This window comes from Rana temporaria, chromosome 3 (assembly GCF_905171775.1).
Source record: "Rana temporaria chromosome 3, aRanTem1.1, whole genome shotgun sequence".
Taxonomy (NCBI): Eukaryota; Metazoa; Chordata; class Amphibia; order Anura; family Ranidae; genus Rana; species Rana temporaria.
In genome coordinates, this window is record NC_053491.1 from 173,632,865 (window position 1) to 173,649,822 (window position 16,958).

Sequence of the window (16,958 nt, forward strand, 5' to 3'; positions counted from 1 at the left end):
ATGTGGGTGCTGCAGTATTGGCAATGTGGGTGCTGCATTATTGGCAATGTGGGTGCTGCATTATTGGCAATGTGGGTGCTGCATTATTGGCAATGTGGGTGCTGCATTGTTGCCAATGTGGGTGCTGCATTATTGCCAATGTGGGTGCTGCATTATTGCCAATGTGGGTGCTGCATTATTGCCAATACGGTGGGTGCTGCATTCATGGCAATACGGTGGGTGCTGCATTCATGGCAATACGGTGGGTGCTGCATTCATGGCAATACGGTGGGTGCTGCATTCATGGCAATACGGTGGGTGCTGCATTCATGGCAATACGGTGGGTGCTGCATTCATGGCAATACGGTGGGTGCTGCATTCATGGCAATGGGGTGGGTGCTGCATTCATGGCAATGGGGTGGGTGCTGCATTCATGGCAATGGGGTGGGTGCTGCATTCATGGCAATGGAGTGGGTGCTGCATTCATGGCAATACGGTGGGTGCTGGATTCATGGCAATACAGTGGGTGCTGCATTCATGGCAATATGGTGGGTGCTGCATTCATGGGCATACGGTGGGTGCTGCATTTATGGCACTTGTGAGACTGCAGATGGCCACTTATCCTTATTTTGCTTCACAGTTCTTTATTTAAAATGTAAGATTTCCTCCTGAAACTTCCTTTTTGAAAGTGAAGGTGCGTGTTTTAAGCCCATAAATACGGTATATCCAAATAATACGCCCAAGCTCATCTCTTCACCACACACAGCCACAAAGGCAAGAGAATTATTGTTGGGCAGTGTATTAGTGCTCGAACTAACACAATTAGACTGAATTTTACTGAGTTAACGAATGTCAAGCAAAATGGTCGGCCCTCAAGTATGTTCACTTCATGGCCCTCTATGAAAAAAGTTTGGACACCCCTGATTTAACCAATGCTAACAATTACTTCACTCTTATTGTTTTATCCAATATTTATTTGTTGTGAAAGATGAAATGAGATTTCAGTAATTACTTAACATGTTTGTGTGGTAAAAGTATCACTTTTCAGAGTAAAATGATTATTGCTGTGAGACAATACAGAGATTATATAACAGTTTTATGGGCTGAGAAACAGAAAAACACATCTTAATTTAGAATCTGCAGAGATGCACAATTTTGGAATAAAGTATACAATTAATAAAACCCATACCTGCGCTAGATTAAAGCAAATCAAATTTGCTACTATCGGCACATAGGGAAGATAAGGACTGAAAAAAAATGGTAGTTAACGGTGATAAGTTGGATCATTTGAGCCCATACGACTCAACTGTGTGGGCAAGGCCAAAGGAAAATATAGTTGGGGCAAATTGCAAAGATACATTTGCTCCAGTAGCTTTACATGTATTTGCTGCAACCATTGAAGGGTCAGCTATGTCTAATGTTTTGATTAAAAATCCTTTACTACTGTAGCTGTTTACAAATTTTACAAATTCTGCAAGGAGATTGTAAAAATGTGCACATCAACATGAAAAAACATGTTTGGTTATTCTTAGCTAGCTATTCAAAACCTTTGGATCTTAAAATGGATCGAAAGTCCTTATACTGTAACTATTCTTAGTGGGACCATGTGAAAGGCAATTGTGTGCTGCATGCATTTCATACATACTTCTTTAAGAGTGCCATACTAATTAACAATATTTCTAAAGAGCTTTTTCATTCCTTTTGTTCTGCCTCGCTTGTTATATTTATTCTCCAAGCACTTACTCCATAGAATCTATATTGTCCTTATACTTCATTGAATAAGGAAACCAGCATAAAACATCTTACATGCTGTATCTTTCATATAAATGAGCAAATACTCATGGAGAGGTAAAGGGGCATTAAGTGATATTTTTTTCTTTACCTTCAACAATTTATATAATTGGAACAAAACTGTACATTCTAGTAAGGAAGAGAAACTACTAGTAGATGTATTAATAATCAAAATGTTTTCTATCCCTCAGATTCCCCTTTAATCCTACAAAGATTTAAACTGGCTAAGGTGTCTTTCTCTTATATGCCATTTATTGAAAAAAAATGTAAACACGCTTAAAATACTTTTAAATTAAGTCAGCTTAATTCATGTATTAATTTCAGCTGTGGATATATGTATTATAGGAAGATATTACTTTTCTTGCTCTATCAGTCTTACCCATAATTTATATGACAAAATATATGTTGGTGTCAAAGAGGTGAAGCTGAATTGGCGATGCCCCAGGTCATTTGAAACTATTCCTAGCTAAAGTTCAAATTTGTATAGTTTCTAATAATTGTTTTCAATTAAAAGGTGAAAGACAACCATAAAATAACTGAACAAAATGGGTACTTATGCAATCTCTTTGGCTCATTTTAAGAATGTGTTCAATGTAACAATGAGAAATCTCTAAACATTATCAGAAAAAAGCTATCTCTACCTATCATTGTTTCTTGGTGGGAGAATGATGGGTGACTAGTATTTCTATAAATATTCACTTTTTTTTGTTTGGGTCTCTGTTGCATGTATCTTTGTAACAAGTTTAGCTCCGTTTTATTTTAAATGAGACTCATGCATGTTTACAATATTTTGTCTAAGCTAAAACAAAATTCTGTTGACTATTCAGTTTCCTTTTACTTTTTATTAGAGGACAGCTTTAATATAAATCGTCATTATAGGCAAAATTTCCACTTTGTTACAAATATGATGAAGACCATTATTAAAAAAAAAAATTAGACTTGGAAAACAAAAATTAGAAAAGAAAACTGGAACCATTTGCCATTAATTAGATTTTTTTTATATAAAATGCATATTCTTGAAAAATGTAGATGTGAAAGTATCTTTATCTCGGTAATTTAGGTCTGTATTAACAGCGGGGCTTTTCTTGAGCTTTTTTCCAAGTTGCACTTTCAAAGAAGTGTTAAGACAAGCATTGTTCATTTGAATGGATCACATACAATATGCACACATTTTACCCTTTATGTAATGTGGTAAAGCTTTGCTGGAGTGCTGGATGGAATGCTGACACAGCAAAAGTATAACCCAAGTATATTTGTTATAATGAGCACTCCTTGTAATAACTATTGTTTCAGTGTTATTTAGGAAGCAATCATACAAACAGGTCTCATAAAATAAAGCCTTTTTCTCTTTCGTTCATGGACAGACACAGCCTTAATCTTGACAACGTGGGAAATAGCCTTCCTTCAGGAGTGACTAGGCAGAAAGTGTTAACAACTTCAAAGCTGAACCGCCCCGCCCAGGGTGCGGTCCTACTGACTATATCCCCTCAGCCTGCACCAAGCAGTTCAGTTTTTTTCTGTCTAGTTAAGGAGAAGACATGGCTCCCTTTAGGCCCATAGGCTTGGAGGCTTTTAGTTCAAATGTATTTTTTGGATTTTTTATTTATTTAAGTTTTTCCACCGATCTTCGATCAACTGCCGACTGGGTGACAGGCTGGATCCCAGATCCTGCCATCGAGCGTGTGCCGACCATAGCTACGCACTGGGTCATCCATGACATGCCCGTCGTTCTACGGGTGGCCGGTGAGCTATGCGCTCCAGGGCTTGCATAGGACCGGTCTACAGGGCCGAATCGCAGTAGCCTGGCCGACAGCCACCTCCGTTACCATATGGTAGATGCGCTGTCCACGATGATTCCAGCATAAACCCACAGGAAGGGTAAGTAGTTACTACCTTGCTTTAGCAAGAAGACGAGTAAAGGGCTCTATATTCCCCTTCTCCCCTCCTCTTTAGACTCTCTGAGCTAGCTGCTGGGCAGGGGTCCCTCTGGGGAGCTTCAATTGGGGAACCATAAGTCACCTAAATCAGTGTATAAAGCTGCATAAGAGATTCTGCTTACCTGTGTGTCCTGCTCCATGCTATCGGCGGCCGTGTTTGGTGTGTACATGCTGTATTTCCTTACTTGCACAAGGTATAAAGCTGCATAAGAGATTCTGCTACCTATGTGTCCTAATCCATGCTGTCGGCGGCCATGTTTGGTGTGTCCATGCTGTATTTATTTACTTGCACTGGCGACCATGTCCTTGTAGCCGCATCTGTATTGGCCTCTAGCGACGCTCGGTGGCCATTCTCCTGGTGATTTCTGCTGATGTGTACTGACTGCTGCATTACTCTGCTGCACTGTGGTTTTCTGCCCTGTTGGCTTCTAGTGTCAGATCGGCAGCCATTTTACCATGGATCAGACCATCTTAAAACGGCAGATGAACAGATACACGCTGCTGACTGATCAGTCTGAAAGATTGACAAAAATAGCAGCCCCACAAACAGCCTTCAATCCCAGCTTTTGGAGAACACAGATCGACAGACACAATCTGCAGGAAGCAGCTCTGCTAGCTAAACCATCTACACGGTTCCTGGGTGGTGAGTCCTCTGGGGGGGAAACCCTTGTCTCTGCTGCAGCCAGGAGGGGAGTCCCTGTGTCAGGTGTGTGGACAGCATGGCGTCAGAAGCAGACACTTTTTCTCCCGAGACACCTGAGCTGGCAATTGATGCCCCTGCACCCGATGTATCGGAGGACGCTATGTTGGCAATCCTAGATGCCTTCGTGGCCAAGGTGGAAGCATCTCGTGGGAGAATGGGGGCTACAAAAGCTCCCCCTCCCCCCGCCATCTTCTGGGGACAACTCAGAAGCGGAGCCGAGTCCAGCTAGCGCTCATGACCCTGGCTCTGAGGTATCTGAGGATGCGGACCAAGATCGCCCAGACAGTGAGGATGACCTCGGACCCAGGTCAGCATGCGATGGGGCTCTAGTAAGTGACCTATCACCACAGTGCGAGATACTCAAAAAATAGAGGGGTCTGCAGAAGCAGCAGACGCGCCGGTCCCTTTTGGGTTCCGTAAGGCAACCCGCACTGCTAAAGTCTCTCCTTGTGTGTCTTATTTCAACAAACTTTATACAAGGAGTGGGATAAACCACAGAAGGTTTTTTCAGTCCCTAAAGATCTAGCGGTGCATTACCCTCTTGAAGAGAGTTTCTTGAAATGATGGACCTCGCCCCCGATAGTGGACCCTCCTGTGTCCAGATTAAACAAGCTAACCACCATACCAGTGGAGGGGGCTCCTGCCTTCAAAGACCCTGCGGATGAGAAAGCTGAGGCGAAGATGCTGCTCAATGGGTTACAAGCACGTCAGGCTTCCTTGAACGAGGTAGCCCTAGCTGACCAACTAGTACAAGGCCTAAAAGTCATTTGTGAATCAGCCTTGGACACTATTCCTTTGCTGGCCAGAGCTTCAACTCAGGCAGTGGTGGCGGTCCTGGTCACGTGACGTCCTCCCGCTCTGTGTAGCTGTCAGCAAGGATCTCGTGGTGGAGCTACGGCGGTGGCATCCTACTCCCTGAGCCGTTTTTGAACCACAGATTGGCGGTAACAAGTCTGCAGCCTCAGTGCCGGGTAGGCACCTTTTAAAGTAAGAGGCCATTTGGTTTTCCCTGTTTTTTATTGTCATATTTTATTAAACGTTATTACGCTATTGGCTTTTCCTGGTTCTTTCTTGCATATTCACCCCATTTGGAACGCCTGGAGCTGAGATTTAATTCTTCCATGTCTTCATGTGTGCAGGCACAATCCTGCTCATGCTTGTGCAACTATCTTTTTAATTAAAGTAGTCAAAAAGCTCTGGTAAGAGCATTTAATTTACAACACACCTTGGGTGTAAAAGAAGATACAAGTGTGGTGGTGGCATTCTTTACTTCTTTCCATTTAGGAAGATCACAGCAATTTAAGAAGATTTGTTTGTTTTCTATGCACAATATTGGGACTATTTTTATTTCCTTAATACAGTGAACTCTAGTGTTTGTGTTTATTCATGTTGCAGAGGAACCTGCAAATTTATGCACATTTTTTTGGGACTATTACATATATATTTATATATTTTTTCTCCTTAGCACAGTGAATTTGCTCACCTATGTTACTTAGCTATTTGCAAATTTAATGAATTTATTTTTATTTATTTGTTATGATGCACACCTCTGTGGTAACTGGTAATCACATTAGTATGTGTGTGGTTTAGCGCCCTCTATCTTTCACCTTCAGTGGTGTTACGCCGTCTACTTCGGTTAAAGATTTGGTCCGCCGACCTATCTTCCAAGAAAGCCCTGATGAACTTGCCCTTTAAGGGCGACAGACTTTTTGGAACTTCCCTGGATGACATAATTAAAGATGCTACAGGAGGTAAGAGCACACTGCTCCCACAGTCCAAAGAGGGGAAGGAGCCAAGGGCCCTTCTTTACCGCACACAAGCGTTTTTTTTTCGTCCGCCCAGTACGGTGGGTAAAAGACCACAGGCCGATAAAGCGCTTGCTCAGGAACAGAGACGTCCCTGGTTTCGCAAACCCAACAAACCTGCAGACAAGCTACGTCCGCATGAAGGTTTGCCCCCACCCATCTCGCGGGTGGGAGGACGTCTTCGCGAATTTGCGACCCGGTGGACATCTTAGGTCCCCAACCGGTGGTTTTGCGAAGTAGTGTCTTCAGGGTACAAGATGGAATTCTATCTTGCCCACCAAACAGATCTTTTCCCTCTAACCTCCAGCTACAACCTACTCATCGGGAAGCCCTATTTGGGGCAGTTTAAGACCTACTAAAACAGTTTCAAGGGTTTTACTCCAATCTGTTCATAGTACCAAAGAAGGAGGGCGTTCACCCAATTCTGAGCCCTCAATTGCTTCGTGAAGGTACAAAGATTCTGGATGGAATAGGTTCGCTCTGTCGTCACTGCAGGGGGACTTTCTGGCATCCTTGGACATCAGGGATGCCTATTTACATGTCCCCATATGCACAAAGCATCAGAGATATCTGCGCTTTGCGGTGGGGGAAGACCACTATCAATTGTGGCTCTCCCCTTTGGTCGGGCATCGGCACCAAGGTGCTTGCCCCAATTCTCACCCTACTAAGACAACGTGGCATCGCTATCGTGGGCTACTTGGACGACCTGCTTCAGAGGGCTGCTTCAGCCTCAGAATTAGAGGTGAGCATGTCTATAACCTGTCAGACACTTTGGGTGGCTACTGAACATTCAGAAGTCAGTAATGGTACCGACTCAACGCCTAGTATATCTGGGATTGATTCTGGACTCCTCAGAGGCAAAGGTTTTATTCCCTGTGGAAAAGTTGCAGACCCTTCGGGGCTGCGGTGCGGTAGTTGACATCCCAGAAATGGTCGTCACTCCGCTTTTGCATGCGAGTCCTGGGCCTCATGGTGGCCTCCTTCAAGGCGGTACCATATGCACAATCTCACACGAGTGCTACAGAATCAAATTCTGTCCAGATGGGACAAGTACCCATCACCCCTGGATTATCAAATCCAGGTGAGCCACCTGTTCAGGGCCTCCCTAGTTTGGTGGCTGACCTCCCCGGCACTTCTTTCCGGGAAGTCGTTCCTTCCTTATCACTGGACAGTCATCACGACGGACGTCAGCCCTACCGGTTGGGGGAGAGTCTGGGGGGGTTCAGTCGACCTAGGGTCACTGGTCTCCAGAGGATTCCCATTTGCCGATCAATGTCCTGGAATTTCGGCGATCAGGCTGTGCCTCTCCACATGGTCTCAGAGGCTACAGGGGCGTCCAGTCGGACAACGCCATGGCAGTGGCATATGTCAACCATCAAGGAGGAACAAGAAGCTCGGCTGCAGCGTCAGAAGTCGCTCACATCGTAAGGTGGGAAGAAAGGAGATGCTGGACCAAGTAAAATGGTCTCTGCCCCCCGGAGGTGTTTCAGCTCCTTTGCCCAAGATGGGGCACGTCAGACGTAGATCTCCTGGTGTCTCGACTCAATCGGAAGGTATTGAGGTTTGTGGCCAGGTCAAGAGACCCATGGGCGGATGCGACAGATGCATTTCCTTTAAAGCTCCTGCCTCTTCTGCTTCGCAGAGGGGATTCCTATGATCCTAATTGCTCCGGATCGGCCTCGGTGTCCTTGGTACGCCGATCTAGTGTGGCTAGTAGCAGACGTCCCTTGGCGTCTACCGCTGAGAGAGGACCTGCTGTCACAAGGTCCCAAACTGCATCCTGCTTTACATTTGCTGGCTTTAACGACATGGCTATTTAAAGCCAGGTACTAAGAGACTGGGGCCTATCGGATTCTGTGATTCCTACCATGAGAAAGGCTAGGAAGTTATGCTCTAGGAGGATTTATTATCACACTTGGAGAGCTTACTTAACCTTTTGTGAGGAAATTAAGTGGAATCCACGGACTTATATAGTGTTATATAGTGTATAGAGTCCTGCTGTTCTTACAGCGCGGGGTGGACCAAAAAGCTTGCTTTAAGAATGATTAAGGGGCAGATATCTGCCCTGGCTGTTTTCTTTTAGCGTCCCCTGGTGACTCACTCTCTAGGACGAACATTTGTACAGGGGGTTCGGCATGTGGCCCCTCCGGTCCGTCCTCCACTACCTCCATGGGGATTTGAATAGCAGACGCACCTTGGCGTCTACCATTACGAGAGGACCTGCTGTCACAAGGTCCATTAGGTCATCCTGCTTTACAGTCAATGGCTTTAACGGCATGACCTCTAGGTTCCTCAGAAACCACTGTTTAAGAACATTAGGGAAGTTCCCTTGTTGACAGAAAGTGGTCCTTTTGGTGGCTGTTAGGTCAGTTAAGGTTCTGAGCTGGCAGCCTTGTCATGAAAGGCTCCCTATCTGATCTTCCACAAGGATAAGGTAATGCTGCGGCGGCAGCCTTCTTTTCTTCCTAAGGTCATTTCGACCTTCCATCTCAAGGAAGACATTGTACTGCCATCCTTGTGTCCTCATCCGTCGAATCCTAAGACAACGTGGCATTTCTTTGATGTTGTCCGAGCTCAGAGAATATACTTGTCTGTTACTGCTCGGTTCCGGAGTTCAGACTCACTGTTTGTTTCGGTGGTTGGTCCCAAGAAGGGCCCAGCGGTCTCATCGGCCGCCATTTCGAGGTGGATTCGACAGATCCTGATCAGGCTTACACAATAAAGGGTCGGGCGCCTCCCTATCACGATGCATTCGACCAGGGCAATGGTGCCTCTTGGGCTTTCTGACATCAAGCGTCTGTTTCCCAGGTGGGTAAGAAGGAGACCTGGTCGCCGGTCACACTTTCACTAAACTTTACAACTTGATGTGAGTGCATCTTCGGATGCTTCTTCGGTCGCAAAGTTTTGCAGGCGGCTGTTTAGAGTTACAACTCCTCAGTTGAGGAGCTCTGTTTTGGGGTGAAGTTTAATTTTATGCTGTTCCCACCCCTCATTTTGACACTGCTTTGGGACGTCCCACGTTGTCAAGATTAAGGCTGTGTCCGTCCATGAACGTAAGAGAAAATAGGATTTTATGCTCACCGTAAAATCTTTTTCTCTGAGTTCATGGACGGACACAGCAACCACCCCTCTTTTTTTAGGTTTGTACTGCTTACTACGAACTGAACTGCTTGGTGCAGGCTGAAGGAATATAGTCAGTAGGACCGCACCCTGGGCAGGGCGGTTTAGCTTTGAAGTTAACACTTTCTGCTTAGTCACTCCTAAAGGAAGGCTATTTCCCTCGTTGTCAAGATTAAGGCAGTGTCCGTCCATGAACTCAGAGAAAAAGATTTTACGGTGAGCATAAAATCCTATTTTTGTGCTGCTTTAAATAGTTAATGAACCTAATTAAAACCTGGAAACGGTAATCTGCAAAGATTTGAATCTTCATAAGTGGATGTCTGCAGCCATGCAATTGAGAATTGGGCCCTTGTTCTTCATTCAGGCTTCACTTTTTGTCTCCATCATTATAAAACCATTATTGTAAAAAATATAAAATTAGCTTCAGACTTGACCAAATTTTTAAGTGATATAACTAATAATATACTTTCTTTTATATAGTGTTTTTAAATGTACTTTCTCAAAGTGTTTTATACAAAAAAGCAAAACTCAAGGAAAGGAACAAGAGTAATAGATGAAGGTTTGTATAAATCTGGCCATACACTAAGAATTTCGGATTGTTCCTGAGGAAGCTTCCAAAATGAACTTAGTTGTTGGTCGACTCCCACCCAACTTCTCTTAAAAAAATTGAAGGACCCGGTTGAAAAATCAGATGCCTCTGCTGTTTGAATATTTTGACAGCTGGCAGTGCTGGATAATAGGAAGAGGGTCTGTCCACCATAGAGTGTAGCTGGGTTTAAGAGATAAACAATAGAATAGTATTGCCACTAAATGCAACACATTCAGGTTAACAGGGCCTGCCACAACCCCCTGCAACTGTGTGTGATGCATACATTGATATGATGTGGCCTTTTGAGTATTAAAACAGGCAGTGAGGAGGCAGGATATTGCCTCCCAGCTACTTTTCAACCACCTTTCTAAATGCAGTTCCTTGCAGCAAGGGCTACCGCATGTCTGAATGAGCCATTAAGCTAGCTAACATCAATACTCAACCCCAGATTCTTTATTTGAGGTTAAACCCAAGTGCATTGCTATTAACAGATAGAGTTAAAGGATTGATTTGAGTCTTGTGACAGTTAAGTGGAAGAGAATTCTGAATCATCCATGTTTTTATTGTCACAGATACAGGTGGAAAGGAGAGAAACAGCCACATTAGATTATGGTTTAGCATGGATGTGTTTCTGATTATCATATGATCTTAACAGCTGACCAACTGGAAACGTGTACATTATCCACTTAACGCCCGCCGCACGACTATTTACGTCCGCAAAATGGCACGGACAGGCAGATGGGCGTATATATACGTCCTTGCCTTTGCGTGGGTCTGCGTGCGGCGGGCGGATTCCCTCGGGGAGCGATCCAGGACGACGGCGCGGCTATTCGTTTATAGCCGCTCCGTCGTGATCGCTCCCCGGAGCTGAAGAACGGGGAGAGTCGTATGTAAACACGGATTCCCCGTGCTTCACTGTGGCGGCGCATCGATTGTGTCTCCCCTATAAAGGGGATGACACAATCGATGACATCAGACCTACAGCCACACCCCCCTACTGTTGTAAACACACACTAGGTGAACACTAACTCCTACAGCGCCACCTGTGGTTAACTCCCAAACTGCAACTGTCATTTTCACAATAAAGAATGCAATTTAAATGCATTTTTTGCTGTGAAAATGACAATGGTCCCAAAAATGTGTCAAAATTGTCCGAAGTGTCCGCCATAATGTCGCAGTCACGAAACAAATCGCTGATCGCCGCCATTAGTAGTAAAAAAAAATAATTAATAAAAATGCAATAAAAATATCCCCTATTTTGTAAACGCTATAAATTTTGCGCAAACCAATCGATAAACGCTTATTGCGATTTTTTTTACCAAAAATAGGTAGAAGAATACGTATCGGCCAAAACTGAGGAAAAAAAAAATGTTATATATGTTTTGTTGCTCTATTTTTGTTTATAGCCCAAAAATAAAAACCGCAAAGGTGATCAAATACCACCAAAAGAAAGCTCTATTTGTGGGGAAAAAAGGACGTCAATTTTGTTTGGGAGCCACGTCGCACAACCGCGCAATTGTCTGTTAAAGCGACGCAGTGCCGAATCGCAAAACCTGGCCTGGGCATTTAGCTGCCTAAAGGTCCGGGGCTTAAGTGGTTATAAAAAGTCAGGGATAGAACCCTAAAGGAATACCATACTTACCTGTACCATTTCAGACTAGAATCCACCAAGCATGATAAAGTGATGTTAACCAGTAAGATAGCACATAAATAAATTCCAATACATTTCTGAATCTCCAAAAGTGGTTTTACGGTATAAGAGTGTAAATGCTGGAAGACACCAGCCGAAAATTATCCAGTATTGGTCGGTTTAACAGAAACCCGCAGACATTTGGCCAGTGTGTACAGTAGCCTGTCTGACAGTCATGTCCTTTGTTACCAGTGGGGGGTGAAAAAAAAATGAGATAGCTCAAGGCATCCTAGCCAGAAAATCCTTCAGACGGGTACACACTACAGTTTTTTTTTCATGCAACCCGCTCTCAGCTCCGGTCAGTTAGTTCAGCAATATACCCCGCTGAGCTGTTGCGTTGTGACAGGGGGACAGCCCCTTGGCTGAGAGCACTGATTGGAAGTCGGTCAGATGCTGGTTTTCCAGTATGCACGTCGAAAAGGCCGACATACACACCGGCTGAATGTGGGATGTTTTTTTTTAAACTAGGATAGGTTGTCTCCCGTCATTGGCCCGTGTGTACCCGGCTTTAGCTAAACTAGAATACACCTATCAAGGTACCTGTGATAGGTAGTGTCTGAAGTGGAACTTGTGTGCTGAGTCAGGCAGATTAGGTTGGTAACAGGTCAGGCAAAATGGTACACGATCGAAATCCAGAGAATGGTCAGGCAGGCAAAAGTCATACACGAGCTGGAGGTGAAGTACAAAATCAGCAGGCTAGAGAGTAGTCAGGGATTCAGGCAGAAGTTCAACACGATAATCAAGATCACAAGCAGTCGGAACACCCACGGAGCTAATCCACGCAAACAAGCGCTGAGAGATAGCATCACTTTCTATTTATGGGCTGCATTGATTGAAAATTGTCCACAGTTGGCAGCAAGTGGGGCTAGTGAGTCCAAGGTAGTGCTTAATACTGCGAGGACATGCCCAAAAGTCCAGATCTCCACTGTAGTACAACAGGTAACGCTGCAGCTTTGGGAACAGGAAGATCCCGGTTCAAACACACCCAGGTACATGACAGTAGAGGTGAAGCTCAGCTGACTCTAATCACCTAATCAAAAAATGCTGTTTTTTTTTTGCACATGATTGGGTAACTTTTGAAAAGTGAAATTTCACCACATTCACTATGGTTTGGGGAAAAATCTAACAGCTGATTTGTGACTTTTGTGTGAATTTTGAAGTCCCCAAATATAACAATTCTCTTGAAACCGAGGCCTAAAAATAAAAGTTAAGCAGAGAAAGTGCAACTTTTTCCCAGCAATAAAGTCCAATATTAGTAGTTTTTTTTTTTTTTTTTTTTAAAGGAGTGAGTGTTGAGGAGCACTGATCTCTCCTGACATGAAAGTTCCAGTGGAAGTTTAGTAGAGCCCAGACAAGGCTGCAAAATTAGACTGTTGAGATCAGCGTTGATCCGGGATGGTCTTGAGGCCTCATGCCAATATATTGTGTTACAATGTATTTAATACATCAAGCATATAATCCCATTATTCCAACAACAATCCTGTGTCTTTAACCAAAAAATACTACTGTTTTAGTTACAGGTGCTGTGCAGTGAACCTTAGTGGCATCACACAGGGATCCCTGCTAAAGCAAAATGAAAGTGATCCAGTGATCCTGGAAACTTAGGGCCAGATCCACAAAAGGGATACGACGGCGTATCTACTGATACGCCGTCGTATCCCTGTTTCTATCTTTGGAACTGATCCACAGAATCAGTTTCCAAAAGATAGGGAGAAGATCCGACATGTGTAAGGGACTTACACTGTCGGATCTTAGGATGCAGTACCGCATCCGCCGCTGGGGGCATTTCGAGTCGAAATGCCGCTTCGGGTATGCAAATTAGCACTTACGGAGATCCACAAAGCTTTTCAGCTTTGTTTTTTCTCCGTAAGTATTAGTTTGCAATCGTAAAATTAGGGCTGCTTTTACAAGGCCTAAACTGTTTAGGCCTTGTAAAAGTAGACCCTTCTATCCCGCGTCGCCGTCTTTTTTTTTCAAATTTTTTTTTCCCGCTGCAACTCGTATTTTTTTTTACGCCCGTCGCGATTCTCAAAACCCGGCGCAACGTAAAACCGCGCTAAGCACGTCGGGAAAATGACGTCGTGAGCATGCGCAGTACGGCCGGTGCCGGAGCACGCCTAATTTAAATGGGACTCGCCCCATTTGAATAGGAACGCCATGCGCCGGCCGGATTTAAGTTACACAGCCGAACATTTCTAGGTAAGTGCTTTGTGGATCGGGCACTTAGGTAGAAATTTTCCGGCCGTGTAACTTAAATTTAAAAAGTTACGTTGCACCGGGTTTTTGTGGATCTGGCCCTTAATCCAGAAGTGATGCAACAGCTAGTTGGGGTAAATGACCCAAAGTTATAAACGTAAACTTAAGAATTGAAAATTAGGAAATTAAAGTTGAAATTAGTGTGAGGTGTGGCAGCTAAATGCACCAGCATTTCCTCATGACAAGAAGATGGTCCAGGCTTGATACAAAGTAAACCAGTCCCTAATTAAACAAGGAGTAAAGAGTCAGTTACAACCATTGTTCAGCAGATGTACACTGCCAGAATCAACTCTCAAATACTTCCAATGAACATGTCTTTTATAGACAGTAAAGTTCTAAATACATCATACTGTATATTGCAGTAGATGTAGAACCTTTGATTGCGGAGTTGTGATAACTGAGCTCTGCTGAAGTCTTGGAACTTAAAGCAGTCCTCCAGTATTTGTAGATGTAGAAAGCTATCTCAACGTGGTCAAATATTTTGAACTAATACACTTGTCTTTTACAGGTTTCACTTGGCCTTCTGCATGCACAAGCCACCCATATCTTGTGGCCACCCAAACGATGGCAAAGATTGAATCCATTTCTACCTGAAGAACGCAAACCAATCCACGCTGACAATGATTGAATTCTGCTAAATGATCCTGAGTGCAATTTATATATTTAATACTCTTTACTGAGTGCAAATTATGTAATTGTTTCATTTAACATTGTCAATGTTGTAGCATATCAGAGTTCAAAAACAACAAATTTTGTTAATTTGGAATTATTTTTGTTATTTTTCATACTGATTTTTTCACTTTAGTATCCTATATTAAATGTAGAAAATCCTAATCATATGAATTTTCCTCATGTGACTATTAATTTGAACAGTTTACAAATGCAGTATCAATGCAAAAAGTGTCTTTTTCATATGCATGAAATAACATTAATGTTGATATATACACACACACACATCCTAAACCATGCCTACAGTTCTTCCAACACTGTACATCCAGGTTGATTTAGAGCCGGTTCACACTGGGGCGACTCGTCAGGCGACTCAGCCGCCTGACGAGTCGTGTCCCATTCTATGCAATAGAACCGTTCTAATAGGAGCGACGGAAGTCGCTCCAATTTCGAAAAAGGTTCTTGTACGACTTCGGGGGCGGCTCGGGGCAACCTGCATTGACTTCTATACAGAGGTCATTTTTCAGGTCGCCTCTGAAGTCATCTTCAGGACGCCTTGCGGAGTCGCCCCCAAAGTCGTGCCGCCTAAGTGTGAACCGGCTCTAAACATGCAAACTAATGTTTCGATTATGGCAATGATATGTTTGAAAACTAATTTAAAGGTGGAAGAAAGGGACCATGGGACTTTAGATGAGGCATGAACGGGCGTATGAAATGGTTTGGAATATCCACAGTGGATTGACTGACACAGTCCCATCAAGGGAGTCTCTGTGGTCAATTAAAATTGCTAAATAATCCGAGAAAAGAAAGTCAAGGAGTCAAATATAAAATTTCATAATGTAATATGTATCATAATATATAATACAGAGATCATGCTGCCAAAGGCATAATACATGTAGTGATAATCACATTGGCATAATTTATATTCAGAATCCAGGACATGACTAATACAAGCAATCATAATACATTGACATAACAGTAACAAATACAATGAATATAATTGTCCAGAAGAAATTTGTAAAAAAGACCAGTTGGATGAGGGTACATCATTGGACAAGCTTATCTTGGCATCCCTGAGTATAGACTCGACACGTTTCTTGGCGTTTAAAGCCAGTCATCAGGAGTGGGGTGCAAGCAATTTAGCTAAAAAAGAAAAGAAAGGGGAATAGATAAATAGATCGGTGAGTCAATGTGACCTTAATGATTGGATCATAGTTGCAGCGAAACCGCATCAAGAGGTATATTACATTGCCTATAAACAAGCCCAAAATTAGGTAGCCCAGGTGTTCCATGCTGAGGAATGGGATAGTAGTCCTGGATGAACCGTCTAAAGGTGGCCAATAAACAATATGGATCAACATTCTCTTCTGGTACTAGGTATTCACATTCTGCACAGGGGTAAATCTGAGTAACTGATAGTGTATACAACAGATTTGATTGATGTAAAAATATATAGTTGCAGCGCTAAATACATTTTAACATTTAAAAATATATACCATTCAGTGAAATTACTTCAATGAAAAAGAAAATATTATATAGAACTAAATTCGCAAGAAGAAACATAAATGTGAAAAAATTATACACAAATAAGAGACCAATTAGTCCAAATATCAATGTGTATAATAAGTGCTCCAATTCCTGAACATATGGTGCATAAATTCCACCTTAACTTCATTCAAGATGCGTGAATTGCACTGTGAAAATCCACTGTGCCAAAACCACCACCAACACTCTGCATTCTCTGCAGAACATGTGGCTGCCAAAAATTATAAGCAGCAACATCGCTCTTTGTATTCAACCTGAACGGATCTTCACGGTTCAGGGTGAATAAATATAAAGTGTATTTGCCCACATAAAAATGGCTGCCGTTTAACAACTCTATTAAATTAAATTTAGGCGGTTCCCGATCCACTCACATGTATTTACGGGGGCAGAATGGCTCCCCTGCACAAAACCCCATACGGGTACATTGTTCCTTTAAGAGTCACGGGGGACCCAATGCATGTGGTTGGCGTTCACAATCGCCGGTGGCCATGTGCGATCGCCTGCACAAGCAACAGCACAGGGATTTGTGTGTATAAACACACATCCCCGTGCTGTCAGAGGAGAGGAGACATGTTGTTTGTTCCTAGTAAGTAGGAACAGCAATATGTCTCCTCTCCAACCCAGTCCTCTCCCCATACAGTTAGAACACACATTTAACCCCTTGATCACCCCCTAGTGTTAATCCCTTCCCTTCCAGCGCCATTTACACAGTAATCAGTGCATTTTTTTAGCACTGATCGCTGTATAAATGTCAATGGTCCTAAAAATGTGTCAAAAGTGTCAGGTCTGTCCGTCACATTACCACTAAAAATTGCTGATCACTGCCATTACTAGTAAAAAAAAATATAATAATAAAAATGCCATCTTTGCCATA

At 43.2% G+C, this 16,958-nt stretch overlaps 1 protein-coding gene across 1 annotated transcript in view; it reads left to right on the forward strand.

Moving 5' to 3' along the window:
• The window catches only part of IMMP2L (inner mitochondrial membrane peptidase subunit 2), a 1,177,970-nt gene extending 1,163,261 nt beyond the window's left edge, over window positions 1-14,709 (forward strand). The window contains exon 6 of the mRNA XM_040343819.1: window positions 14,379-14,709. Coding sequence (XP_040199753.1) covers window positions 14,379-14,498 — 120 coding nt within the window. The 3' untranslated portion in view covers window positions 14,499-14,709. The remainder of the gene's footprint in view (window positions 1-14,378) is intronic.
• The last annotated feature ends 2,249 nt before the right edge of the window (window positions 14,710-16,958 follow it).